Genomic DNA, 26,896 nt, shown 5'->3' on the forward strand with positions numbered 1-26,896 from the left:
TTCCTTCCTTCCTTCCTTCCTTCCTTCCTTGGTTCCTTCCGTCTCATCTTTTCCCTGACCCGCCCAGACCAAATTGGTCCGCCTAACGGGTATATGATTCACCTCCTGGACCCCTCCTTTCACCAACAACCGCTTGGTCGAGTGGCGTAACGGTCTACCGTCCTAAAACCTCAAACTGATCCTCAAACTCATGCTCCAAAAAAAATTAAAAAAAATTGATAAAATGATAAGAGGAAGAAAAATGATAAAAAAAAGAAAAAAGAAAGAAAGAAGTGCTATGGTGTTTCCACGGTTAACCGTCACCTACTCGGAGGAGCGGTTGCTGGCCTTTCTTTTTCTTTCTTTGTATTTTTTGTACTTTCTTCGGAGGGTGGAGGGCTTGGTTGAGTCGAAGGAGGTGGATGATGCGTTCGAATCCGGGCAGGAGTTGTGTTTTTTTCTTCTTTTTTTTTTCGTTGGGTTCTCATGATTTGGAGTGAGGTGTCCCTCGTCGTCAACCTCGGATGTCCGTGTCTCTCCAAGTCTGTCTGGTCTTACCTGGAATGTTCACGGTACTTGTGGTTTGCAATGGAGGGTAGTATCTCTCCTCCGCAGCGACTCACCTATTTGTAATTCAGATCGATAAGGGTGCTTGCAATTCCAGGGGGCGCAGGATATCCACGTCCAGGCAACATCTCTGGGATATCACAACGGAAACGCACAGAAAAGGAACAGGAGTGGTCTCTCGAGATATTTGTCTGATCATGAATCTTCATGCGGTTCGTGTCCACCTAAGCAGAGTGCCATCTCCCCTTCCACCTTTCCTTTTGAAGAGCAATTAAACCCCGTTCTGGCTCGAGATCGTCTGATTTCCTTCTAGTCTGCCCCCACGAACTCCAGTCTCTCCTTGGTCTCGTCGGGCAACGTCGAAAGATACTCCTCCCAAATGTCCTGATTTGCACCAGCGGGCACACGGAACGTGTAAACAAGCCCTCCTGCTCCCCCCTTTTTGCCACTGCCTTCGTCGCTGCCAGCCATTGCCACCAACTCCCCGTTCAATTTCGGAGTCAAGATGATGCTCGATGTCCTAGGGCTGCCCGCAAATTGCAGATGCAAGGGAACTGGAGCGATGCTACTGGGCGGCGGCAATGTAATGCCTTCCATGTCTGAGCCGAGTGGTTCCTGTAACCTAGCCCTTATAGTTAAGAGCGAGGATGTTGCCACCCTAGCATGGAGATCTGCGATTGAGATGCCCCCCAGAAGCTTCAAACGCGCTCGGGTCCTCAGCTGGTCGCTCAAACCACGGGTGAAGACGCCTCTCTCCAAGTTGGCCTGGGTAGACGCAGCGAGCACCTCCAATGAACGGTTGGTCCTTCTCATGAATCTGTATCGGTTCGGGTAGTAGGTGGCGTCCATAATGACTACTACATCTGGAGAAGCATGATCGAGCAGAGCCTGGATGGCAGACCATCGTATGCACGAAGCTGGTTGAGCCTCGCTGTTTCTCGAGCTATCAACGTGACGATACAGTCAGCCTGGGGAAAGTGTAATGTGCCATTCGGTGGGAGGCGAGTAATCCTACCTTGCCAGAATCATTTGTTGGTCGCCGTCCAAGTAACTGTGACTTGACCAATAGAGTATTTTGAGCTCGTCCTCCGTATCCGTCTTCAGGAATTGGAGAATTTCGTCCAAAACCCACATAGATGTGTTGTGGTGCTGATTCGCGGATGGAATAATCTTGGTTTGGCATGAGCAGTCGTAGTATTCTCCAAGCACCTCTCTGAACTCGTCCATCGGATTTATTAATGCAGGGTCTTCGTCATCTTGCCAGCGAAGGAGCAAGGCAGAAACTCTTCTGTAACAATCCGTCGCAAAGCCTTCGGAAGCCCGGACTGTAGCCCCGTGCGAATTCGACGTCAGAATGCTACCGTTGGAAAGACCACCGTTCGGCTGGGGGAACGACACAGTAGATGCCCTGTCCTGTCGAGGCTTGGAAGGCAGAGGTGTTCTGACGCGCGGCTCGCTGAACGATGAGCGGATCGGTTGTTGTGTTGGAGAGGAATCAATGTCCATAAATTCTGGCGAAGGGGTGCTGAGATTGTGTTTTCTTGATTCTTGAGTATGAGCATTTGTAGGGGTTGGCGGCACAATGGTTTCAAGCTGTTGCGTCTCTGCAGAGTTGGGAAACTTTTGCGCGAGTTCTTCCCAAGTCATGCCGTGATGCCTGGCATCGCACTACAAGAAAAGCCGAGTAAGTGAACTGGCCTGGATGGCTTTCAAGTTTTTACACTTGGTCGGCATGCACTCACTCCGATTTTCTTCCTCTTACAGTTCGCACATGAACCTTGTTTTCGGATAAGAGCGGCCCTTCCCCTTGCCTCAGGCGCCAAGGGGCCAGTACGCCGTCTGTTTCGACTGGAAGATGAAGGAGCGTTTCCGTCCTTGATAGAAAAGATGTTTTGGGCTGGCAGGGCGGTTGTCGGAGTAAGGGCAGGGGAGGAAACGACGCTACAGGATGTAGCAGCTGTGGCGGCAGATGCAATGGTCGATATGGAGGAGTTGGTGTCCTTTCTCGCCCGCGGCGAGTGACCATGGCTCTCGACAACCCCGTTGGTAGCGATGGGAACATGCAAAACCGCTGGACCGGTATCCTCGGGCTGCCGTCCCTGGTGTTGTTCATGATGTTGATCCGGGCGCTGTTCCTGGTGATGCTCCTGGTGAAGCTCCTGGTGAAGCTCCTGGTGATGCCCCTGGTGCTGTTCATCGTGTCGTTCATCATGCCGTTCCTCGTGCCGTTCCTGACCTTGTTGCTGTTCCTCGGTGTGTTCCTCATGCTGCTCCTGGTGTGTTTGTTTTTGTTGTTGCTCTCCATTCGGCTGTTGCGATTGCTCCGCTTGTGATCCTTGCTCCCCTTGACGTGTGTGATGCACAGCACTTTCAGGAGGCGCATCAAGCGGGGCGGGTATCGTATGCTCCGTTTCCATCGTTGGGTTGCCAGAAGCTGTCGGCGTAGCCATTTTGCCGTTTTCTTTCTCCACTGCTTTTTTGAGCTTTGGTAGAATGATGATACAGCCACCAGTCTGGCCGATGATTTTGCCCCTGAACCTCAACACAATGGATGATAGCTCACTGAGAAGGGTATGCCAATCCCAATTCAAAGCTGGTATCCAGCTCGAGGTGCGTCCTGGTCAATGTGATTGTAGGTTATCGGCTATGAATGCGCGAACTTGATGATGAGCGGTTATTCTGATGACAGAGAATATGGCACTCAGCAAGAGCTCAATGTGCCGAGTTTGTGAGGCAAAGCATCGATCTGCTGATTTGGATCTTTTGGGCACTGAGTCTTCGGCGGCACTCAGCTCTAAAGGCGAAGGCCCCGGTGAGAGAGGAAGGTGAGGTGTTGGGAGGAAAAGGTGTGGCCGATGTAGGACGAGCGAAATCGTAAGCTTTCGGCTCCCACTAAAGGACAGCGGTTGAGCCAATATAGGTAGCAGACCAGCAGGACCGCATAGCCGAACGGCCGGTGACGCTACGACGGAGTCTTGTTGACCGAAGACGAACGTTACGTTGGCCGCGTTGACTGTAATGGGATAAGGCCGGTCTCGATAAGGTACAGTAGCGGGTTGGGGTAGCAAAAAGGGTACGTTTACTGTCCAGGGTCGTGTTAACGGGTGGATGTGAGGGTCTGGAGGCACACTGACTCTGGTTAAGAAGCCAAAACGTCTGAGAAACCGTCCGATGAGTGAGGCTTTGCAATGATAATGTGACTTAAGACAGAGTGAGTTAAAAGGACCGTAGAGGAGATATAACGAGACTGAGCAGAGTGCGTGAGGGCTAGAACATGAGGGGGTGTGAAGGGGGGTTCAGGATGATAACAATGTAAACAGCGCTCCGGTAAACATCAGGAAAGGACCAGATTTCCAGCAACTGTCGGCCAAGAACCGTCAATATGAACAGGAAAAAGAGAAGGAAAGGGGACACAATCTGGTTGGGAATCGATGGGGCAGTAAAAGCCCTCGGTGGGTTAAAGGACGCAACAATAACGAGCCAACCGAATGTTGCACGGCAGTCAATGGTGTTTCCTTACTCCCTCGCCGAAAAGCAACGGTAATGGGGGAGGCTTGACGGACACAACCCCGATGCTGCCCCTGATACTGCTCTCGATGCTTGTGTTGATGTTGTTGACGGGATTGATAAACTCATGGACCACCCGACTTACTACCACCAATGAATGGAAAAGGGGTAACAAATAATGAGTTAAGCCTCATATAAGGCGGGAGGGACAGGGTGAAGTTCTTGACCAAGACTGAGAGGTAAAGAGCTATGAGACGTACCGTGCTCCTGCTGCTCAGTAGAGTGAGAGATGTTGACAGAAAATGGAATGACGGTATCTTTAGATCTCGCTAGAACATGGCGATGCTGCTTCAGCTGGGGTTTAAATGGGTGTCGAGACGATATCAAAAGGAAGACCAGATAGGCCAGGCAAGCAGATCGAACACATTGCGTCTTCAATTGCAATGGGAAGACATCGAGAACGCCGTCCGAAAGACTGGCCAGATGGAGCGTTGGCGGCATGAGCAGATAGCTAGCTTCCGGTCTCCACCTGGATTGGGTGAGCTCCCGTCCCGCTCCAGTCGTTGAGGGGCCGATTCGGGGTCAAAATATTTTCGACGCAGGTGTGCGTTTATGGTAATGTAACCTTGTATCGATGCACCGTCGCCGTTAGGCATGTACGCAAGCATGACACTGTTTGAGCGTGCTATGCAAGGTACCCGTCTATCCGTATCTTCTTTCTTTTATTCCTGGTACGTGCTTTGATACAGGTGCGGGGAGCAGCTCCAACAACATCAGAATCCTCACCTAAAATCGTACCTTCCACTTCATCCCGTTCCTTACGGATGCACCTGCCTCCAAAGTTTAACTACTGCTATCACTTCACAAGACGCATCTGAAATGAGCCCGCAAAATCAAGCTTCGGAGGGAAGGTATTTCTGACTACGAGCCAAGAAGGTGGAAGGTGTAGGGCAGTCACCGGGCATTGCTGCAGGTGACAAAACCACACCATGCAACGCACAACAGCCCTGGCCACTTTCCAGGTTGGCAATCAGACGGATCTGACGCCGACAAGACTCACGAGTCACCGTTCTGCATCCACCTCTTTTTGAACTTTAACTCAAGTTCTATGATCTTCAAACTACCCGGTCACGGTGAACAAAAACATCCAGTCCTGTCATTTCACCAGCACAGCTTGGTGCCAAGTTGTTCTTTCCCGATTTCCTTCACAGCTTGTATAAGAATAGGGTCCGTGCACCTGCTCTGGCCCCGAGCACTGCATCTCATCTCACAACTTCATCCGTTCGCTCCTTTGGCGCTGTTCTTCTCACTACAACCTACCTGGCTCCTACCTGCCTTCACGGCCAATTCCGACACAACACCTAAACGGATGCATCATCCACGACTGGCGCATTGCACAAGATCATGATGATTCTCACACCTCCCACCGCGACCTCGCTTCGACTTGCCTGCCTTTCAATTGGTACGCCGCCCCCTCCGCCGGATATCCGTCCCTTCCACTAGACGGGATACGCCAGCCACTACGAGGCAGAAAAGGTTACCTGGGAAGCTCTCCGAGTCTGGTTCCCCGCTCGCCATCCATCATCTTGCCATCCAGTTCGCGGTGCCGTCCATGTTGCTGGACCGGCTTATACTCGGATGCCAAGGCTCACCTCACCACTCATGGACCTTCTCTAGACCTTGAGGTTCCCTTCTGCTGCCGCTCTGCAGTTGATAGTCGACGCCGGATAGAGCCAATGGTCAGGACTCACCGGGCCATGCCGCCAGCCTCATGATTACGCTACATCCGATAGGACATGGCAAGAAGAAAAAAAAAGTTCGTCTCAACGGCAGGCTCAAAACCTTCGACCGTCTGGCCAAAGCCGGTCTCTGCGGTCCTGGATTCCCGGTCTAGATTCATGGCGCCCCAGCATCTGCGTCTACCGTAAAGCGCGGTTACACAGTACTGAAACCTGACCCCGTTCTCGGGGAGCTTCGACTACATGTCCAAGACGACCTGACCTGTAAGCTTCGAGAATGGCCCTCCCCCAGACCTTCACCGGCAAGCCTCTCCGAAAACTGGGCTCCCGATCCGTCTCGGTCGCAATGGTTACACTTGCCGAACAGACCACATGCTGTTGGATGTTTCTCTCTGCACCAGCCGCCAGTCAACTCCACGCTCTTGTGCTCTGTATGACCTGCAAGCACCTCCCTTGGGTAACAGCCCAAGCCGGGTCCTGATATGTTTATATCGTCTTGTCCTCACTGGCCTCTACCCGCCCGCAACGTCTACTACAACGTCATCTGCTACCGTCCGTGGACTCGCACAGAGCAGGCCATAACAACCTGTCTTGGTCTCCATGCCAATAAACAAAAAACCAGTGTGTCTGTGAGGAACGTCTGGACGACTCGGTATGACTTGAGCGTTACAGATTTCAGCCACGCACCACCAATCCGGCGCCGGTCTGTACGCGTCAAATTCACCACGATAAGCGTCCAATGCAGGGCTTGGGACCTGTGAGGTACCGGTTACCTTACTTGGAAGAAATCAGATCCCAGTGGCTGCGTTCCAACAGTTCCTCACCCGCACCCGACATATCATACGCAACGAGCTGCATGGGCATATCATTTCGACTGGATTGACCGGCTTAACTTATTCACATCTCTTTGACGTCTTTCCCTGTTTGGTGGCTCTCTTGTCCGCACTGCGTGGTGCCATGCTCTGCAAGATGTACGAATCTTGGTCCTATATGGGGCGGTCTGGTATAAACCCCATATACATCTGTTCCGCCTGGGACCCAGATCAACGGACGAGCGGGACGGAGAGCTGAGTGCCAGGTGAAAGATGGAAACCATGGAGTACCGGGGACGGAAGCACAGGATACGGTGTGCTCGCATACACACCGGACTTGGGTACGGAAGAGGACACCCTCTCTCACCCGCACACGGCTACGGACGCCATACGCCCTACACCTACCAACCCGACCTTGTAGGCTTGCTTCCCCACGCCATCTTGTCCAGTGGTAATGCTTTCTCCTTCTCATACCTTATGCATTGATACCTGTGATACCAAACCTCTCGGATACCTCCAATCAAGACGTCCTCAAAGCGTAAGCTTCTGTCGTTGGTCTCTTAAGCTCGTTTCTTTTTCCCGTCTATTCCCTCACTCCATATCTGTGCTCGGTCCCGGCACTTCACCTGTTGCAGGCTATCTACAAGAAGCCAGAGCAATAGAGCGGCCCGCTCAGTCAAGCCGCCGTTGCATTCGACTGTGTATCTGTATCACGTACCCAGCTTTTTAACATCACAACCCGTTTTCTCTTTCTGTCGCATTCCCACGGGATACCCGATGCACGACTTAAACTGTTCACGCACTAGCCCTGTGATGAATTCAAGGTGTGTCAAACTCGCCGACAGGCTCACTCTTTCGGAATTTAGCCATGTTACGTTTGGATATCAGAAGAGGTTCAGCTCGTTGTTCCCCAGTATGCCTGGGCTTATTCTTTCCTCCTCTGTTGCGATTGCATGAGTAATGGCTATACGAAGCCCTTACTTCGGCTTGCTCATTATAGGCGAGCTATGCCGGTCTCATTGGGCCAGGATACGGTGCATTCCTCGTTTACCTGTTCCCATGTCCAACCATCGACCGTCTATCACTACCAACTGGATTTCCATATAAGCACCATAGCATGGCATCTGCATGTCGCAATTTGCCCAAACAACCCAATCAGCCGGCCGAGCAACACCAAAAGAAAGGGATTGCGTACCACTTGGTAAGGTGACTTCACGCCGGTCGCCTAAGCACTCGTTCCGCCAGAGGTCTGGGTGACTTCTGGTCGTCCAGCTTTGTCATTCTCCAGCTTCTCCCTCCCAAAGTTCTATGCCTCCGGAACAACCAGGTCGGCAAGTTATGGTGTGACGAAGCTTCAAAGGCCCGGCCGTTGATGCACCGTTACGAAGCGTACAAGTCTATCTGTTCATCCTCCTGGCACGGTGAGAGGTATCTCGGCCAACATCTTCCGACAACAATATGCTGGAGGTCAATCAAACCAGCCAGGTCTCGGTTTTCGCCAAGCAATTCAAGTCATTACTCTGAAGTCGCTTGTGATTCCCGTCATATGTGGACTCACGCACCCGTGTGCAAGGTTTTGGGCACATATACCGAGCGGAATTTGTGCGCCCACTACACCAGAAACAGACAAGGTGAACAATGAGGGAGAAATCAAACCCAACGGAGAACAAAAGAGGAGGGAAAGGCAAGCCCTTGGAGCATCAAGGTAGCATCGTGCTTACCTACATGTGGTAATGCTCCCTTCCACCTACACATCTCCATACTAACCTAGCTCACACAGCAACCCATTTACTGTGTGTTCTTATGTCCACCACTTCCTGTTGGCCTTCTACGGCTCGCCGGACTGCAGTGATACACGCCACTGGATCGATTGGGGGAAGGTCAGGAAAGGTTGGAAGAGTGTCGTTGAAAGATCTATTGCCGAGCTTTCTTGCTCTGCTCTGCGTTGCTTGGCTCGCTGGGTGTTCCCCATCACTGCAGCATTCATGCTGTCGGCCATTCATTTACTTCTGGTATCTAGCCCACTTTCATGAAAGGGGTGGGTATCTTTAAACACGGGCTACGGGGATTTGGTATGTCGACATCCGGTGGGTGAGTAATATCCCATAGTCTCGGCTCCAACGCTTTCTGAGTAGCCGAGCGTGGTGATGGAAACAGTGGGCCCTGGATCACTTCTACCAACCCATGCTCGAGCGCGCTAAGTGCGGCTCTATCAGATGGCGGGAAGCTGCCGTTCGCAATATCCGGTCTGGCTTGGTTTGAACGGCTCATTCCTTGGCTAAAACGGCTCGGGCCTCTCCTTTGCCCCCTCTAAAGCGACGGCCAACACGAGGCCGGCGAGCAATAGATGGTGAACGTGGGTTTATCTCGCTCAATGTTGTATCACAACGATAGTGTCGAAGTGATTGACCATGACGGGTTCGCGGGTTAACGGACAGGAGATTATAGGTTGTCATGAAGCCGAACAAGTATGTTCATATTGTCACATCCACACGAGTTTCTGTTCACCCATGGTCTGTTGGTACTATCTACTCCAGTCATCACATGGGATGGTGACTAATGGAAGTCCAAGTGTCGCTCATACGTCGCCAACAGATATCTCCCGGTATGTTATCTCGTCCTGTGAGGCATGTGCCCCTTTCTCTCCTTACCTTTGGACTATAATACGACGATTCAAACTACGAGCAAAACAAAACCTGAGGCTGTGGTCATTCCAACACTGATTGGACACGAGTGTCTCTATCGCGGAGACAGAACGAGCAAAATGGATCATCGGCCGGCGCCTGTCTTCCCATCCATACAGGTACGCCCGCCGAGCTACGGATCTCTAGCTCGATATGGCGACCACGGCAGGAAGTACAGGATAAAGGAGCTGAAGTAGGCACCTCGAGTATGGGCAGGTAGGTAGGTGTATGGCTAGAAAGGAAATAGCAAAGGTGAAAGGGCGGGATGCGATTCGACAAAAGAGGTGGGATATGGTTCTAGATCCACACAGCGAAAGATGTTGGTTGTTGCCATTCCGCGTCGGACTGGGAGGAAAGAACTGCCGCTCAGTTGGCCTTTCAGCCCGTGAGTGGTTTTGCTGAGCATTGCGCTTGCATGCACAACAAAAAGGGAACTGTCTAAGCTCTTTATCTTCAACCAGGAGAGAATGAGGCAAGGTCTCATCGACTGCTGGTTGCGAATCGTTCGATCCTGGTCCTGAAGCGGGCACTTCCAAGTTGCTTCTGGGGTGAGTAGGTAGGTTTGAACACAGTACACCTTCCAAGACAAGCAACTGAAATCAGGTGGTAGCAGCTGAGGTTCAAGAGGTAGAGGTCGGCAGGTGAGCTCCGTTCTTGACAGCCAGAAGACGAGTGGAAGGAAGCTAAAGCTATCACCAGAAATGAACTCAACGATGGAGTCGGCAACTTCACGTCAAACAAGGTAGGTACGAATCTCCTCATCGAAAGTCCCGGTCATTTCTTTCCGCCCACAACATTGAGGAACTGGGCGGGCTGGAAGGCTCAGTCAGGATTGTCGATTGCACCTTCCTTTGCCCACCCACTCAATTTCTTCAGGCTGTCGTATCTCCCAGTCGTTCTTTCCTTTCCAGCCAGTGTCTTTGCCCGCCGTTCGGCTTCCTCTCTTGAGTTCCTTCCTCCGTTATCGGCAGTACGTCCCGACCAGAATTTTGCTGTTGGTCAACCCAGGGGCAACCTGGAGTGGTAGTATCCCTAGAGTTGCTATCGCCACCACCCTTCTTTTTGTTGGGCTGAGCATCGGGTTATTGCTACATTGAGAGCCTGAGATCTTCGGATCATTTCGCGCTGAAGATACCTAGCTACGCCTAGAGGTACTTAACTCACCTAGGCATTCCTTTGGTTTCGGTGCCTGTGGAGAGAACCGTGAATTAGGAGAGGGTAATAACAACAACTTCCGTGGACCTGGAAGTGAAGTGCGTTGGTACCACATAGGACTGCAAGTGCGCGAGGTGGCTTCGTCAGAGCGTTCTTGCCTGCCGTGGCTACCTTCATGGGCAAGATGTGGGACACTCTTTGCTTAGGGGTAACTACCTACCTAATTGCTCAGGAAAACAGAATGTGGAGGTAATCCCATGGGCTTTGAAAGAGTGAAAGAGCGGATGGTTTGTAGATGGGAGACCGGGCAGGGTGATGTGTGAGAGATACGGATTTCTGTTGCAGTGGAGGAAGATGTACGCACAAGACAGTGGCAGTCATATCTCCTACGGCTGACGAAACAGGTACAGTGAGCACCATCATCGGGGTCATTTTGTTCTTGGACGATGTAATGAAATGGGGCCGGAGGAGCGTATCTGCTCTAAACGTTCTCAATGGAAAGTACGGGATAGAGACTTGCCGTGTGCCTTCTCTAACCTCAAGGCGATGTGGTCTCAGAGGCAAGCGTGAGCTCAATACTTACCTCTTGAAAGATGTTGTCAAAGGAGTTTCCATTGAGACGGGCCAAAGAGAACTTGATGCTTCTTGCCCTCTAGCGCGAAGTGTTACGCCTGAATCAGGCAATCATTCATTGACTTAAGACCGAGCGAGAAGTCAATACAAATAACAGAAAAACTAACTCAGAATCGGGGTGGCTGTAATCTGTCTTCTCCATCCTAGAACATCCATCCCATCGTTTCTGTTCGCGCCGAGCTTCCATCCTACGACCTCGTCCAATTTCAACACCAACATATTCTATTACTTCAAACTTACGACCGTTACCACATCCTCCTCTCGATCCATTCTTTTCTTTCTCTCAAAACAATGGATGATTCATCGGGTTCATCCAGATCAGGTCCCGCCATAAACAACGCCCATGCCAATCTGGCTTTCTACAACAAGTGCGTTGAACGTAAACGCAAGGAAAAGGAGACCAAGCACAAACGCCACTTGAGGTTTCGGTTCGGGAATGTCTTGATCACGGATGGCGCCACACCCACTGGCCGTCAGATTGCTACCATCCTCAACAAGAAAGGGCACTACCGGATTCACGCCCTTTACGCGCCCGGCTATTTTCCCCAAAATGTCGCACCGGTCGATCGGAAAAGGCTCCAATATCCAGTGGACAAGACGCATTTCTTGACGCCAGTTTCGAAACACCAGAAGTACGGAACATGGATTCATGCGGTCATGGAAATCTGCCTCGAACACGACATTCACTACATCATACCGCAGCACGACACGATGGCCGTCTTCGCAGCTCATATGAAGGAGCTCAGGCGGCATGGCATATACGTCCATACTCCCAGACTGACGTCGATTCACTCTGTCGTCGACAAATTGGCAATGTATCGGATATTGAGGGATCTTCACATTTGGCACCATCCCTGGGTCTTTCTAGGAAAGGAGATAAACGCTCAGGACAAAATCATGCAGACTGCCGGCTACATCAAAGAATCAGACAACTACCCGGTCATGTTGACAGACCGCACGGAAGGATCGGATTCAGTCTATGTGCGCATCGAGTCGAAGAAGGACCTGGAAGACTACATCCTCGAGGACGGACGCAAGAACGCAACGGAATTCGCCATCACCACGGACACCTTGAGTACCAAAGGCTAGTTGCACCAGGCCCAGGGTATCTTCCGCAACGGCAAGCTGGAGAAATGGCATGCCTGGACCCTTCTCCCTGTGCAGCAAAAAGCCACCTCCCATTTTCGCAAAACGTCATGTTACGATGCGAGAACAGCGTTGGTTCTGAGAAGAATTGGCATGCATTTAAAATGGCATGGCGGACTGAGCGTGACCTTTTGGCTGCCAATTTACGAACCTGACGCCGAACCCAGAGTAATGAGGATTGATATGGGTATCCGCGAGCCGATGAACGCATACTACTCCGGAGTCGACCTGATCGACGCACTGTTGGATCTAAATCTCCCAGAAAATTCAGGAGCTGAGTGGGAGAACGGCCCCAGGTGGCAGAATCCTGACTACACTTTTGATATGCCCGAGCCTCTCATGGAAGAAGAAGATGCTGCAGCAAACGGGGCCGGACAAGGCAATGCTAACGGTGGGCAAGACGAGACGGGGGCTAAGGGGGAGGATGATGACTTCAAGCCCTTTCCCCTGCGAGTGACGCTTGTGCCTAACTTCATTCCATCGACTCCTGGGTCTGGCGTGCAAGTTCAAACTACGTTGGATACCAACTCCAGGACTGCATCCAGGACATCTCGTGAGACCACCGCGGTAGCATCATCAAGTGACAATCCTACTCCAGAGAACAGAAGAATAACATGGCGCACATTCCACACACTGCGTACTTTGGTGGGAGTGGAGGGGCACAATGGCGATGGTGATGGGGAAGCAAACTTAGGTCTATTTGAGGCAGCACTTCCGAACGGTGGCGGGTGCGAATGGAAGACGGGTGTCACGACATGTCAATTCGTTCTGGAAGCTGAACAGATGATAACGGAGAGTGGGGAGACCTCCATGCTGAAAAGACTGACCACCGTCCTCGGCGATAGGACCTGGCGAAAGTCCAAAGAAGAGCACACCCCTTACTTCTTGAACCTTTGGACAAGCAGCAGACGAAACTTATATAACGTGGCTAGACAGGTCATCGACCTGTCAGTCAAGGGCAAGCCGGGAACACCATTATCCAGCTTACTCCGCGACGACTGGCCACATCCGAATCCGAGAGGGCTGAGACGTGATCAATACGCCGACATATTTAAGACGCACCTATGGGACGGACCTCGAATGCCTGATGGACCTTGGGGTCTCGCTCTTCCGGTGGAATCGTATTGTCACGCGAAGAGGTTCCGTGTTCACAGCCAAAGAGGTGTCCCTTCGGAACATGTTGCCTACCAGTTCTTTGTCAGGTAGGGTCAAAAGTACGGAACAGGCACCCTCCTCCCATTGGGCAATGTACACCCCAGGGCCCCCGTCAAAAAGATCTTCAGGACCCCTGTGTATCTTCCTCCAACCCCCTTTGATATTTTCTGTGTAGGCGAAATGCCCGAGACTTGGAACAGCTGGACGTTTGTTCCGGACCCCCATCGACCGCGCGATGGTATGCTGATTCCCTCTCACAATTTGCCGAAAGAAAAGCACCTTGCCAGTCCTGAGAACCATCAGATGGGGGAGATGACACCAGGCCGATATTTCCTCTACCGTGGTAACAGACTGCATGTCCCGCATTGGAACCGACCTTACAGGTACCGCATGGGTGATCATCTGCGGTACTTGGTCAACGACCGGAGGAAAAAGCTGCCTTACCCACCATGCGGCTTCTTCTTTGTGGATGATACCCTTACTCCTCCTGTTTCTGAAGATGAGTGGTTTAGACCCATCATCCCGGCCGGCCTCGGCATTCCACGCACAGATACGGTCTATTTCTATCATGCGAACGACCGCAGTCGGCCACACATGGGTTATTTTGTCCCTTCTGATCACTACGAGTTGTTGCAAAAGCTGCCATATAAGTTCTATTACCCAACATTACAAAAAATTGTTGAGGTATCACCACCATCAAGCTCGCTGGTCAGACATAATGCCTTGACACGCGCAGGCCCTACTCCCCGTGGCGGTAACGAATCGGCCGATCCAAGTCCGCGACTGGGCTCTGGGAAGGATGCCAAAGGGAAAGGGAAATTAATCGATCCGGAACAGGAGCAGGACCCCAAACATGGGTGGGTTACTACGGAGGAAACACTAGGCCAAGAGACGGATGAGATGGGCGAGACGGACGAGACAAGCAAGACGGACAAGCCAGACGAGACGAGGGAGTGAGTGGTGGGAGTGATTTGGAGATGGTTATCATGCTGGATCAATGTCAAGTCTTATGCCAGTTTTGTCTGCTTACATCTTTGTCAGCGTTTGGAGGTATCGTTTCAGGTTTCAGCGATAGATACATTGAATAGCGATTCATTTTCCTTCCCAGAGAAAGTCCCTACGAAAGCTTCATCCTGAAGCCAAATCTTGACTGTCCTATGTTCTCACTGGATCAAGCTCCTGAAGAAGCTACACTTAGACAGGATAGTCCAAGCGATCAAAGCGACAAACGGATGCTTGAGGTGAGGATGAAGTCTGAGATGACGAGAACATATATTAAACTGCGAGTGGTTGTGAAAATAAACAGAACATGGGCGGATGTGGGATAGCATTATAATGCTCACTTTGATTAAAAAGATCGCTGCAAACTGTGGTATGCCTCGTGATAAATGGTAGTACAATTGGATCGAGTCTATGGTATTGGAGTTGTTTGATACAAGAAAACCGTTCAACTTCGACCATAAGGTGTGAAAATGACACATGGATACAGTATATGTAAAAGGGTGCCGAAGATGTGATGTACACTACCTATCAGACCGTGAGGCGTTCAGGTCGTTTTGAGGTTTATTCTTACGACCTCACCACCCGACTCGACGGACGAACAACGTCGTAACTTACGAAACGACTTTACCATACCTTACCTTACCCCACGCACGTTCCGTTGCAGATCAAAACCTTAAAACGTTAATTCCGGCGGACCGGTGTGGGGCTTCGGCCGGCTTTTTTGATGTCACTGCGAACTCCCGTCTGTGAGACTTTGCGCCTTTTCGGTGCGGCCAAGGTTCCTGACAGTTCGGCCGGGAGCCGGGGGACTTCGGTCCACGCCGGGGTAAGGTCGGTCGGACTGCGAGATTTTTATAAAAAAAACCTTTCCTCCTTCTCTCTTCCACGCTACCTATGGGCTGCGTCTGGTGACTCGCGCGCAATGTCGGGTGTGTGACCTGGCAGACCTGGAAGTGGAAAGCGCATTTTCTTCACCTTGGCGCAGTGTTGGTTTGAAACTGACGGATCTGGATCCATAGAAACGAATGCCGAAAGGACCTACGGGAGCTGTTGACCGCTAACTTTTTAGTTGGGTTTTTTGACATGACGGCGGGAAGCATGATGAGTTGTACAGAATGGATACCTTGAGATTACCAACCGAGGAGGTTTTTTGAGGTCTGTACAAAATAAGGCAATTTTGGTGGGCTTTGTCATGGCGATTCTTTGTGATGCGTGCGGGCTTACAAAACCTTTCAAGGTGCTGGTGTGCACACCTTGTGTAAAATAAGTCATCATCGTGGCAAGGTTGCATTCCCTTCAGGTTGCAATTCCCGTTGTTCTCCCGCTTCATCTCTACTCGTAGGTTCTAAAAGCCCACAACTGCGTTTTTGTCAGCAATACTGCAGTGCTGCGCGCATTCACCTGATATCCAACTTCGGGTGAAGAATCTTGTAGGAATCAGGGGAAACAATTTTTTTTTCGGGGAATTTGGGGCGACGACTGGGAACCCCTGCGCACAGCTGACGTGATAGCGGGACTGATAACACGCAAGGAGCGGCGAAATTCCCATCATTCAGCACCACAAGCAAGAACAAATCCGGCTTTCCATTCAACGGAAACGCCGCCATCCATCCCATATTAACTCCATCCCTTGCCTTGGCACCTCCGATTTGCCAAGCACCAACACCCAGCAAACAGATTTCAACATTTTTTCTTCCCGTCCTTTCAGATCTTTATCTCCCGATCGCAACTCAGAAAACTCCAGTCAACTCCGTGCTGGAAAGTTGAGAGAAACAGGTCGGCGCGCGCCTTTCTTTCAACCACATCGTCGCTAAGATGGCGTGGTCAAAGACGACGCGCATCCAAGTGATGCTGGCGATTGATGTCATGTTCTTCCTCCTGGAACTGTCCGTCGGTCTGGCTGTCGGATCACTTGCGCTTTTGGCGGATTCTTTCCACATGGTACGTCGCATACACTGGGAAATCGCCGAATCATATCCCCCATAAAACAACAGGCTTGGTGACTAACTTCAAGTGCCATGTGCTGTAGCTAAACGATATCATTTCTTTACTTGTCGGATTGTGGGCTCTTTCCTTGACCAAGCGGGCGACAACAGATCAGTTCTCCTACGGCGTAAGTCTTTTGCGGTCCGGTGTTATTCCCTGGTTCCATAATCCTTTACTGACCGGGTGCGACTGTAATAGTGGCTGCGCGCGGAAATACTCGGTGCCTTTTTCAACGCCGTATTTCTGATTGCGCTCTGCGTCTCCATCATCCTCGAAGCCCTCGGCCGATTCATCGACCCGCCCACCATCGAAAACCCGAAACTGATCTTGATTGTCGGATCGCTTGGCCTTGCCTCGAACCTCGTTGGTTTCGTCGTTCTCGGCGGACATGGCCACTCCCACGGGCCCGGAGGACACGATCATGACCATGACCACGATCACGGCCACGCTCACAGTCACGACGAACATGCGCATAGCCACGCCGATGCTCACGAGCACGACCACGGATATCAGAACAGCGCGATCGCCGAGGAAGGACGCGCAGGAGCAACGGGCGATGCGCACAGTCACCAGACGGGTAGGACCCGCAAGTCGAGCAACGCCAGACACGCCCGCTTCACGAGCATCGAGGACATGAACATTCATCCGGCTAGCTTCCGGCAAGAGATTATTGATGCTAGCAGGTCCCAGCCTGAGGAGTCTTCCAGCAGTGAGAATAGCTCCGACAACGAAAACGGCGGACATGATGATACCAACACCGAAAACACACCGCTCATCGGAGGATCGAATGGACACAATCACCAGTACGGCGCGCACTCATCTTCGCCAAAGAAGGGGCGACGGAACTCGAACGTTCACCGCGAGCACAACCACACCAAGCCGAAGAAGGCAAGCAAGAGTGGACACGGACATAACCATGCTGACATGGGCATGAACGCCATGGTTCTTCACGTCATTGGAGATGCTTTGGGTAACGTAGGAGTCATTGCCACAGCCCTGATTATCTGGCTCACGAACTGGCCTGGACGCTTCTACGCCGATCCTGCCGTCTCGCTCTTCATCACCATGATCATCCTCCGCTCAGCCATCCCGCTTACCCTTGCGGCTTCCAAGATCTTGCTCCAGGCGACACCCGAGCACATCGATCTCAAGCAAATCCGGGAAGACATCCAAGACTTGGAGGGCGTAGTCAGCTGCCACCACGTTCACGTCTGGCAGCTGGACGACACAAGCTTCGTTGCCTCGTTGCACATCCAGGTGGACTTCCCCATCTCGGCGGCCGGCGGTGACAAGTATATGGATCTCTCCAGGCAGGTCCGGCAGTGCCTGCACGACTATGGGATCCACAGCGCCACGATCCAGCCCGAGTACTGCCTCGACGCGACACACAACCATACCGAGGAGGCCGCGACCTCGCCCCGCCTAGACGGCGCAACGTCTTCGCTTCCCGGATGCGGCAAGGCGGATGGGAACTGTCTGCTTGCTTGCGTGGAGGATTGCTCTGGTCGGGGATGCTGTGTCGTGCCGGACGTGTCGAGGCCGGAGAGCACCCATTCTCATGATGCTGATGGCCATCATCACCACTAGGTTTGGCTGCATTGGTTGTTCTGTGATACTTGAATCAGGAATTGAATTCACTTCTCGACATGACCAAGGTCATTTGTTGTTTCTCGGTATATTCATCACACGAAAAACGTATGGTGTTGTCCTCATACATAAACAAGCTGCATTGTAAAGGGGGGTTTCATCTATCTGGAAAGCGTCACACGGAGCAGCGGAATAAGGTGTTTAGTTGTCTTTTTCATGGTTACACTGGGTTTTATGGTAGGGAGGGGATATCGATAAACGTCATTACGTGCAAGCGAAGTGAGGGATACACAAAAACATCATGGCATTGCTGTACTGTATGAGTATCTTTCAGAGGCTCTTCCAGCACCGGTATGTCTTTTTCACGCATACATAGCATCAGAAATGGAGTTGACTGTTGCATTTCGGCTCTTTATGTGGCCTCCAATAAGCGGTTCACTGCTTCGGACGAATATGAAACAAATTCACAATCCACTGCTTCGCTCGTGTGTAGGTATGATCTCCCACGAGGGGGTTCAGATGAGTTATTACATCCCATACAAGAGATGATACCTATCGCACTTGATAGTGCCCAATCTTGTCAAGTCCTGAGCCGGCCGTAGCAACTACGCAGATACCTTTGTATCTTCATATTAGTGTACAACCGCAAGAGTCTGGAAAAAAGACTCCGATCTCGCAACTGCCATGACGTTCTTGGCGATCTGTACACGGGCCAAGTACCGCGGCTTTGTTCCCGATCTGGCACGCCGCCACCTCACACTGGAAGTGCTTATCTTATCTCGAGACTGCCGAATCAACGACAACAACTCACCGAATGACACAACCACTTCCGTCCAACCCATCACTTTCCTCCATCTCGCCGTACATAACAGTACATATCTCTCTTAATGTCATTAAATATTAAGAAAATAGCGTGGCGGTCAATTCTCATTGGATGAGATCACGGCGATTCTAATGTGTTCTGATACAACTACCTTTGCTACGACAGCCCAAACGAATGAACAAACCGATGTACCTTTTTTTACCGTGTCCTCTTACATAATATATTTTGCTGAATAATTCACGATCTCAGTTTTCCCTTACCTTTTTCATTGCACTCTGGTTTCACTTCACCACTCTAATCGCCGCCATTAAGCAAAATGGATACTTCCGGGGAAGCCAACCCTGACCTTGAGTCTTTCCGTGAGCAATGGAGAGCAGAGGTCCGGGCAAGACAGCCAACAGCCCAAGCTTCATCATCTTCTTCTTCTTCTCAGCAACCACAACAACAACAAACGACAGTATCCGTAGCCGAGCTTGCAGCAGAACATCATCTTCATCCCCGGAAGCCTCCGCCGGCACCGGCCAAAAAGGTTGTTGCACCACGCCAGGATTATGAAGACGACTATGTTCAGCCGAGATCGTTCGATGCACCGAACGATGGAGCTGCGGCGCCGTCCACGTCGACACAAGGGGGATGGACGGCGAACAAGGTCATGAAAGATCCGGTGACGGCTCTTGATCACTATGAGAAGGCTGTGGAGAGGGAGGCGGCGGGTAGCTTGGGTGATAGTTTGAAGCTGTACAGGAAGGCCTTCAGGGTATGTCTTCAAGCAGTTTTCCGGGTCGTACAAAGTTCTGCTTTTATCCGTCCATAATTCGGCTAACCGAGTGATGTTCACAGATGGATGATAGCGTGGATCAGAAATACAGAAACAAATATTTCCCAAAACAAAAGGCCAAACCGCCAGCGGCAACCCCTGGAACTGCTGGTGGTACAGAGAGTGCTGCTGCTGCATCGACACCGGCAGAACAGCCGCAGACTATGAAGGAGCTGATCAACAGCTTCGCGGGGTTAGCCATCGAGCCGGCCGGTCCTCCCATAGAAGGAATGCCGCCACCTCCGTGCCCTATGGCGTCTCTTCCCGAAGAGCTTCTAGTTCACATCTTGCGCGACGTGGCGATACTAGATGTTGCCGACTTTGTCCGTCTTGCGCAAGTCTGCAAGAAGTTCGCTTTCCTGGTCGCCACCGAAGATAGGATTTGGCGACGTATTTGCTTGGGTGACGAGTTTGGGTTTGGTGCCATGCACTATCACTGGCAACGGCAACTTACCTGGGAGCCATTGACGGAGGAAGACCTTCTGACCGAATTCGAGGAGCAAATGCAAGCTCAGGAGAAAGCCCGAGCAGAGAAAGCCGCGGCGCTCGGTGAGGATGCTGCCGCCGAAGATGATGAAAGCACAGAGAGCCCAGATGTCTCCCTGCTGCTCCCCCTGACTCCTGAACAGCGAACAGAAAAGCATTACGAAGAATCACGAGCCACCACCCTAGCCTTGTACAAGACCCTCTACAACTCGAGCTGGCTACGCATGTGGCGTCTCCGTCCCCGCATCCGCTTCAATGGCTGCTACATCAGCACCGTCAACTACATCCGCGCCGGCCAGGCCAGCGCCAACGCCACCACCTGGGGCAGTCCCGTGCACATCGTCACCTACTACCGCTACCTGCGCTTCTTCCGCGATGGCACCGCCATCAGCCTGCTCACCACCTCCGAGCCCGCCGACGTCGTTTATCACCTCACCCGCGAGGCCGTGGCGCTGCACGCTGGTAAGAAGGCCACGAACGCTAACGCCGTTCCTTCGCACCTACCCAGCGCGCCGATGCAGTACGCCCTCAAGGGCCGCTGGCGGCTGACTTCGGCGGCGGATAGCCCGGCCGCACCGTTGAACGAGATCGAAGGCGATTTGATCGTTGAGACCGAGGGCGTGGGCAAGTATATCTACCGCTTGGATCTGACGCTCAAGTCGGCGGGGAAGATGGGGGCTAAGAATAATAAGCTTGTGTGGAGGGGGTTCTATAACTATGATCGGATGACGGATGATTGGGGCGAGTTTACGCTGAAACATGATAAGCCGTTCTTTTTCAGTCGGGTTAAGAGCTATGGGGTTTTGGGTGAGTAGAGAGAGCAGAGGGCTTGGGGAACGGTCAACCGTGCTCTGTAGATACGAGATTGGACGATAGTTCATGGTGCGATAATATGATGTGTAACAAGCTTAGATGGTTTTAGCTGGCGGTATTCATGGAGATTGTATTAGATATACGAGGCTGAGGTTCAAAGGATTTCTTGACTCATCGTGGCTGGCATCAACAATAATAACGATGACATGTATCTCTGGTGTTTCTTACCAAACTTTCACACAGGTACCGTAAATTACATGTACTGGTATTTCCATAACCCGTTTGTATCGCTCACCTCGGTCAGCCACACCACGCAGCTGGTGGACATTCTGCCGCATATCCCCGCTTTTCGGTCCTGCCGGTTGGTGCTTCCTTGCCTGCCTGCACTCAAGCAACACCGACGAACCTTTGAGAAGCTCAGACTTGAGCTCACCTGTCATTGACGACGTCACTTTGATAACCAGTACGTACCGGACTTTCACCTGAATCGATATACTTTCTTCACTAACACGAGCAACTAGGCACCTCATCTGTGTTGTTCTTATCAAAGCCGATCCAACCCAATATTTCTCTGCTCCGTTATTGGTAGCAGTCATCTCAAGTCTTGGCATCAAATCAAATCAAACCATCTCCTCCATCACCAGCACGCAAGCAATCACATTGAGCAAAAAATGGCCGCCAAAAAGCCAACTAACTGGTGGCTCTGGACCAAGATGTTGATGGGGTAAGAATGAATCATCCTTTTCTATCTTCTTTCTTTCTCTTCATAAATTGCAACAAGAAAGAGACATTATCTGACTTGCATGGACGAAATGAACAGTGGTGCAGCAATCTGCGTCGGCGGTCCCGCCTTCACCTACTGGCTCACCCCGACAGACGAGGAGCTCTTCCAGAAGTACAACCCGGAGCTGCAGAAGAGAAGTCTGGAGCGCAGGTTCGAGCGTCAGCAGGAGTTTGACGACTTTGTTGTTAAGCTGAAGGAGTACTCCAAGAGTGACAAGCCGAGTAAGTTTTTTTTTAGTTTTTTTTTAGTTTTTTTTTGGTTGTGTGGTCCTTTTACCCGCTCCTTAGTTGGTGATTCTGTTGGGTTGTAGATGTGGGTGGTGGCGATGGGGGATGGCGATGGGGATGGCGATGGGGATGGCGATGGGGATGGCGATGGAGATGGCGATGGGAATGGCGATGGGGATGGCGATGGGGATGGCGATGGGGATGGAGTGGGCTATGGAGATGGGGAGGGAGACAAGGAAGGAGGCAAGACGGGAATACCAAGTTGGGTGTGATGAGTGAGATGAATGAGTGTGCTTGCTGACTTTGACTTCTCTAGTCTGGACGGTTCAGGCCGAGGCCGAGGAAAAGGAGAGACAGCAGAGGGCGTCGGTGCAGAAGAGCCTGGCGTTGGCAGAGGAGGTGAAGGCTAGGAAAGAGGCTATGAGGCGTGAGGCCGGTCTTCCGCTTGAGAAGTAAAGTGGTTAGGCTAGCTCACGTTGAGGGAGTGATCAATGACCCTTTTGAGGGGCAGTCATTGGGCATAATCAGGCGCCTTGGGCTGTATCACTATGGTTCTGTACAAACTCTGTATTCATAAAATGGGTTCTGAAAGAGAAGGCGTTCAAAAGGGTACTCTGAATTTCAATGAGAGGGATTGATCATTTTTGGTCCTGAACACCACGGTTACTGAGGTGTAATATCACAATTGCTTCCGAGTCAACACTACAATGCTGCTGCTCTGCTCTGGAAATAAGGGAAAGACATGTTACAGCCCATCTGTTTGAAACTCAGTGAAGCTTGCAACATTTAAGAAACATGTTCGCAGGTATGGACCTCTGAGGACTAGCATAACAGAAACAGGTGATGATGTCAAGTCTCAAGGTGAGGGGAGCTCACTTTCTCGGTGAATAAGAAAGGCCAAGGTGAGCAGCAAGGCAGGTGGGGTAAAAATTTGATGCGGTGCCTCTAGCTGAATAGGAAGAGATATCCCAGGTCTGGCACATATGACTTGTTCCACAAGCTGATGACAAGCAGGCTCCAAGCGAACAGTGTATAGTTCACACGTAACTCTGAGGCTCACCAATAGCTAATGATGGTATAGCTATCTTGTTTATTTGACTGTTTCGAAACATGCGATGAGCTCAACGTGCCGGCGGGGGTGCAGGGATTCTTAAACGAAACGTTTTTGAGCATGCACGGGCCAGCTGCCCAACCAGCACCGCCGCGAAATGCTCACACACCACCCCTCTTCCAAGCCAGCAGCCTGAACCCCCCCAGCCCGCAAGCCCAGAGCCCACACTGCCGCCCACAGGTCCTCGATGAGGTCCCAGCGCCAAACTAACCCTGAGCTCTAAGGTTCACCGAGATCTCCCGCACCTTTCGCTTTTTCCCCACAACAGATCAATCTCACATCCTCTCATCACCAAACAAACCGCCAGCCAAAATGTCGGATGTTCAGGAGCGTTTGAAGAAGTTGGGCGCCTCGGCCCGTATCGGTATGTTGTCGCCCGTGTTTTTCGCCCTGTAGGCTGAGGTTCTGTTCGAGAGGCTAACAATGGTGGTTTCCCTCCGCTTTAGGGTATGTAGAAATTTGAATATCACTCGTCAATCGCTCCTCGCACACAACACGCACAAAAAAACGAGCCAGCACCGAATTACCCCTCCATTCTTTCGCGCGCGCCCTCGAATATCCCCCACACAAAACCTCCCCCCGCGAGCCCAGCGCAAGACGAGATGAGAAACATGCGAATGCAGACAAAACGAGAGGGCTTTTGATTTCTGACAATGGACTTTTTTTTGAATTGAAATAGTGGCAAGGGTACTCCCCGCAGAAAGGTCAAGAGAGCGCCTGCCCGCTCCGCTGGCGATGACAAGAAGCTCCAGGCCACCCTCAAGAAGGTCAATGTTCAGCCCATCCAGGCCATCGAGGAGGTGAACATGTTCAAGTCCGACGGCAACGTCATCCACTTCGCCGCCCCTAAGGGTACGTACCGATACGCCCAGCCTCTGTTTCGCGATATGGAGGTGCCACCTTGAACTGGGTTGGGTCAGAACTCTTTATATGCGAGAGTTATGACCGACTTAGTCAGGCGAGCTTCTGATAATGCGACAGCTAAGCTCCAACTTTGCTTGGGGGAATTTGTCTGCTAACATACTATGTTTCTCGCCCAACAGTCCACGCCGCTGTCCCCGCCAACACCTTCGCCATCTACGGTAACGGTGAGGACAAGGAGCTCACTGAGCTCGTCCCCGGCATCCTTAACCAGCTCGGCCCCGACTCCCTTGCTTCCCTCCGCAAGCTCGCTGAGAGCTATCAGAACATGCAGAAGAACGAGAAGGACGCTGAGGAGGATGACATCCCCGATCTCGTTGCCGGCGAGAACTTCGAGAGCAAGGTCGAGTAAATTACAAAAAAATAAAATACTCCCTCTCTCTGTTTGATTCCCCCAAAAAGCGCGGTTCCTTCCCCCTTCATATTTCCGGTGACATTTGTCGTGGCGTGCTGCGTTGGGGAACCATGGGGTCTCTTCAGACTCGCCATTGGGTCGTTCATTGTCTTCTTGTGATGGCTTACTTAGGTGCGGAGCAGGGAAATAATATCTGGATGGTACTTTTGCCGTCATGCTTTAGTTCAAGGACAACGGATGTTATTTGGCACATATAGCAATGAGGGGGAAAGGCGTGTGAAATCGTCTTGGTCCATCTCGCTTTTGCTCCGGGACTCTACGGAGAAAGGCTGTGGTTGGAGTGATGGATATCTGAATGGCATATGCTACATCGTTAGATCAAAGGTGTAAATAACCAAATCAAAACAACTGCCAAGGAACCGTTAAAAGCTTCCAAAATCCGCGTAAGAATGAAGGATCATGGTCTATACAACGCGACCAAGATGGTTAGCAGATGAGAGATGCTTTGCATCGAAGTGTGATCTGCATGCCACTCGTACATACTGTACATGATGACTCCATATCTCTCAGCCAGTAGTGTACTCCCCAACTCCCATCTCAACATCCCTCTTACTCAAGCTTAAAGCCCCCGTCCCCGGTATTCCTCACCCACCCTTTCAACGCCACCCTCTTCGCCTCTTCCTTTGCCTTTCGTCTCCCCTGAAGCAAGGTACTTCCATTCTTGATCTCATCATAAACAAGGTCCATACTTCCCAAGACCCGCTTGATCTCGCCATCATCCTCGAGCCCCGTCGCCGAGCAAACCTCCCTCGCCAAAGCCCACATCTTCCGCCGAGACATCAGACTGGCTCCCCGCAGATCAAACTGCTTCCGGCCCTGCAACACGCCACCCACCAGGCCCTCTCCATCGCGTGGACCGTTGAGAGTCCATGAAGTAGCGAGGTTACTTGCTATGAGCTTCTTCGTCTCCGCCGTGTCTGGCGAAGAAGAACCGGAGGGAAGTATAGCCTTCCTAGAAAATGCAAACTCCATCCCCGTCGTCTCAACCCTAAACTCCCGAAACGCATATCCCGCATCCTCCAGCCTCGCGCTCGCGCTGGCATCAAGTAAAGGCGCCATTCTTCCCCCATCAGTAACAGAAGAAGAAAAACACCTCTTACATGCTGCAGCGGAGTACTGATAGTCGGGCAAGATGACGCTGGACAGGTATGCGTTCGTAGGCGAGACTAGCGTGCTGGTGAGAGAGGAGAGAAGCGAGGTCACTTGCTTCAGGGCGAGCTTGTCGGAGCAGGACTTGGATAAACTCGGTGGGGCGTCGCCGCGCGAGGGCTTGCGGCGGACAATTCCGAGTTGGGAGAAGTAGGCGCGGCCGGGGAGGGGGGCGGTGGTGTTGTCTGTTGGCACCGGTGCTGGTGTTTGTGCTTGGGTTGGTAGATCTCCTGGTCCTGGGGAGGGAATCTCCCAGGGCGAGGCATCGTCTTGGGCGGCCATGATCAGTTCCATGCTTGCGTCTCCGCCTGTGTAGTGGTGTTAGTCATGACCAAGTTTTGGGAGTGGACACGCGTACAAGGCGCTTCAGAGCAGTACATGTGCAAGCTCACATCTTCTCTCCAGGCGAATGGTTGTCTTTGCCACACGGTTTTTGTTGCTTGTTGCTCCTGGTCCCCATGCTGTACTGTGGTCCTTCGGTAGATGAACTCGGACTGCGAGGCACCATCCCCCTGAAGAGCGAGGTGTTTACACTCTTCGAGAACGAACCGGTTGAAAGCTCGTATGGCCAGTATTTCGGCGTGCCAGTCATGGATGGTCACTCCCTTAGCTTGGGGCAGCTTGGATGCTGGAAGGCACTTCATACCAGTTCTAGGACCAACAATCCATCTTTAGCTTCACCAACAGAACGAACCACCTCCCGTGATCATGAGGCACATTAGACACTCAAACGGCCTCAGAAGCCTATCGTACGTACTTACGCCAAAGCTACACATTTCAGTCCGTTTGGGCCTAGAGATCGTGTTAGTTAAGAGTATGAAACTCCGTTTGACATACAACTACAACCTTTGGCTACGATGCCGGCCATGGGAACCCATTCATGAAGACCATTGTCGCGGACACTGGGCTTTCGTTTAGCGGGGAGTTTGCTGAACTCTTCATGAACAGCAGAGGCTATTGCGTCTGCATCAGCCATTCTAGCTTTTTATGAGAGATGGTGTAAAATGGTGTTGTGTTAAGTGTGGGCGAGCGGGAAAGAACGACTTTTGGGACATCCTCCAAGCTCTTACGACGAAGCACATGTCGCATGACAAGGGTTGGGGTTAGCACTTGATGAATCGATGGCCATTGTTCAAGGTGGGAGTGCAGCCAAATAATCAAGCAGACTGGGTACACCAAATACAAATCACGAAAAAAACAGCCTAATCCGAGGAAAGTCCCAAAGCGGCATTACGAGTGCATCTTTCCAAGCCCGCCAGCTATAATGGTGATGCATTGCGCCCGGAGGTGATAGCTCATGTTCGTTGTTGATGGTGAATTGCCTATCAATTTGCTAGAAGATGACGTCCTACAGCCCGGACCAGCTGGCAAATAAGTGGCGGCAATTGAGATCTGCCC

General features: G+C 51.6%; 8 protein-coding genes across 8 annotated transcripts; 6 read left to right on the forward strand and 2 right to left on the reverse strand.

Moving 5' to 3' along the window:
• Positions 1-575: 575 nt before the first annotated feature.
• On the reverse strand, positions 576-4,634 carry SMAC4_02872 (uncharacterized protein). The gene is made up of 4 exons (XM_066089856.1): positions 3,681-4,634; positions 2,289-3,628; positions 1,562-2,214; positions 576-1,489 (listed from the first exon to the last, which is right to left on the reverse strand). The coding sequence occupies exons 2-4, from the start codon at positions 2,994-2,996 to the stop codon at positions 856-858; spliced, it is 1,995 nt and encodes a 664-aa protein (XP_065945686.1). The 5' UTR covers positions 2,997-3,628; positions 3,681-4,634; the 3' UTR covers positions 576-855.
• Positions 4,635-11,717: 7,083 nt separating this feature from the next.
• SMAC4_02873 (uncharacterized protein) lies at positions 11,718-12,377 on the forward strand (the record flags this gene model as incomplete). The annotated part of the gene is made up of 1 exon (XM_003348328.2): positions 11,718-12,377. The coding sequence occupies one exon, from the start codon at positions 11,718-11,720 to the stop codon at positions 12,375-12,377; it is 660 nt and encodes a 219-aa protein (XP_003348376.2).
• A 16-nt stretch (positions 12,378-12,393) lies between these two features.
• On the forward strand, positions 12,394-14,475 carry SMAC4_02874 (uncharacterized protein; the record flags this gene model as incomplete). Its single annotated transcript, XM_003348329.2, has 2 exons — positions 12,394-13,424; positions 13,482-14,475. The coding sequence occupies 2 exons, from the start codon at positions 12,394-12,396 to the stop codon at positions 14,332-14,334; spliced, it is 1,884 nt and encodes a 627-aa protein (XP_003348377.2). The 3' UTR covers positions 14,335-14,475.
• A 1,625-nt stretch (positions 14,476-16,100) lies between these two features.
• Positions 16,101-18,350, forward strand: SMAC4_02875 (uncharacterized protein). Its single transcript, XM_003348330.2, has 3 exons — positions 16,101-16,320; positions 16,409-16,492; positions 16,564-18,350. Exons 1-3 carry the CDS (start codon positions 16,195-16,197, stop codon positions 17,950-17,952), a joined length of 1,599 nt encoding a protein of 532 aa, XP_003348378.1. The 5' UTR covers positions 16,101-16,194; the 3' UTR covers positions 17,953-18,350.
• Positions 18,351-18,867: 517 nt separating this feature from the next.
• Positions 18,868-21,164, forward strand: SMAC4_02876 (uncharacterized protein). The gene is made up of 2 exons (XM_003348331.2): positions 18,868-19,532; positions 19,616-21,164. The coding sequence occupies exons 1-2, from the start codon at positions 19,092-19,094 to the stop codon at positions 20,891-20,893; spliced, it is 1,719 nt and encodes a 572-aa protein (XP_003348379.1). The 5' UTR covers positions 18,868-19,091; the 3' UTR covers positions 20,894-21,164.
• A 150-nt stretch (positions 21,165-21,314) lies between these two features.
• SMAC4_12702 (uncharacterized protein) lies at positions 21,315-22,636 on the forward strand. The gene is made up of 4 exons (XM_024655514.2): positions 21,315-21,354; positions 21,413-21,615; positions 21,712-21,896; positions 22,219-22,636. The coding sequence occupies exons 2-4, from the start codon at positions 21,563-21,565 to the stop codon at positions 22,356-22,358; spliced, it is 378 nt and encodes a 125-aa protein (XP_024511392.1). The 5' UTR covers positions 21,315-21,354; positions 21,413-21,562; the 3' UTR covers positions 22,359-22,636.
• Positions 22,637-23,273: 637 nt separating this feature from the next.
• Positions 23,274-24,707, forward strand: SMAC4_02877 (uncharacterized protein). Its single transcript, XM_003348332.2, has 3 exons — positions 23,274-23,393; positions 23,693-23,865; positions 24,057-24,707. The coding sequence occupies exons 1-3, from the start codon at positions 23,326-23,328 to the stop codon at positions 24,284-24,286; spliced, it is 471 nt and encodes a 156-aa protein (XP_003348380.1). The 5' UTR covers positions 23,274-23,325; the 3' UTR covers positions 24,287-24,707.
• Positions 24,708-24,783: 76 nt separating this feature from the next.
• On the reverse strand, positions 24,784-26,700 carry SMAC4_02878 (uncharacterized protein). Its single transcript, XM_066089857.1, has 4 exons — positions 26,345-26,700; positions 26,260-26,290; positions 25,857-26,149; positions 24,784-25,806 (listed from the first exon to the last, which is right to left on the reverse strand). The coding sequence occupies exons 1-4, from the start codon at positions 26,472-26,474 to the stop codon at positions 24,899-24,901; spliced, it is 1,362 nt and encodes a 453-aa protein (XP_065945687.1). The 5' UTR covers positions 26,475-26,700; the 3' UTR covers positions 24,784-24,898.
• Positions 26,701-26,896: the final 196 nt, after the last annotated feature.

This window comes from Sordaria macrospora, chromosome 1 (genome assembly GCF_033870435.1).
Source record: "Sordaria macrospora chromosome 1, complete sequence".
NCBI classification, from domain to species: domain Eukaryota; kingdom Fungi; phylum Ascomycota; class Sordariomycetes; order Sordariales; family Sordariaceae; genus Sordaria; species Sordaria macrospora.

Bases quoted from the DNA above. Each gene is read 5' to 3' on its own strand.
- SMAC4_02876 (XM_003348331.2), top strand. From the start codon at position 19,092: ATGGATACTTCCGGGGAAGCCAACCCTGACCTTGAGTCTTTCCGTGAG. The intron at 19,533-19,615 runs GTATGTCTTCAA...TGATGTTCACAG, and splicing joins TGTACAGGAAGGCCTTCAGG to ATGGATGATAGCGTGGATCA.
- SMAC4_12702 (XM_024655514.2), top strand. From the start codon at position 21,563: ATGGCCGCCAAAAAGCCAACTAACTGGTGGCTCTGGACCAAGATGTTG. The intron at 21,616-21,711 runs GTAAGAATGAAT...CGAAATGAACAG, and splicing joins TGGACCAAGATGTTGATGGG to TGGTGCAGCAATCTGCGTCG. The intron at 21,897-22,218 runs GTAAGTTTTTTT...TGACTTCTCTAG, and splicing joins CTCCAAGAGTGACAAGCCGA to TCTGGACGGTTCAGGCCGAG.
- SMAC4_02875 (XM_003348330.2), top strand. From the start codon at position 16,195: ATGGCGTGGTCAAAGACGACGCGCATCCAAGTGATGCTGGCGATTGAT. The intron at 16,321-16,408 runs GTACGTCGCATA...CATGTGCTGTAG, and splicing joins TGGCGGATTCTTTCCACATG to CTAAACGATATCATTTCTTT. The intron at 16,493-16,563 runs GTAAGTCTTTTG...CGACTGTAATAG, and splicing joins CAGATCAGTTCTCCTACGGC to TGGCTGCGCGCGGAAATACT.
- SMAC4_02877 (XM_003348332.2), top strand. From the start codon at position 23,326: ATGTCGGATGTTCAGGAGCGTTTGAAGAAGTTGGGCGCCTCGGCCCGT. The intron at 23,394-23,692 runs GTTTTTCGCCCT...GAATTGAAATAG, and splicing joins ATCGGTATGTTGTCGCCCGT to TGGCAAGGGTACTCCCCGCA. The intron at 23,866-24,056 runs GTACGTACCGAT...CTCGCCCAACAG, and splicing joins CCACTTCGCCGCCCCTAAGG to TCCACGCCGCTGTCCCCGCC.
- SMAC4_02878 (XM_066089857.1), bottom strand. From the start codon at position 26,474: ATGGCTGATGCAGACGCAATAGCCTCTGCTGTTCATGAAGAGTTCAGC. The intron at 26,150-26,259 runs GTAAGTACGTAC...TGTTGGTCCTAG, and splicing joins CTGAAATGTGTAGCTTTGGC to AACTGGTATGAAGTGCCTTC. The intron at 25,807-25,856 runs GTACGCGTGTCC...ACCACTACACAG, and splicing joins GTACTGCTCTGAAGCGCCTT to GCGGAGACGCAAGCATGGAA.
- SMAC4_02872 (XM_066089856.1), bottom strand. From the start codon at position 2,996: ATGGCTACGCCGACAGCTTCTGGCAACCCAACGATGGAAACGGAGCAT. The intron at 2,215-2,288 runs GTGAGTGCATGC...CTTTTCTTGTAG, and splicing joins GTAAGAGGAAGAAAATCGGA to TGCGATGCCAGGCATCACGG. The intron at 1,490-1,561 runs GTAGGATTACTC...TCACGTTGATAG, and splicing joins CAACAAATGATTCTGGCAAG to CTCGAGAAACAGCGAGGCTC.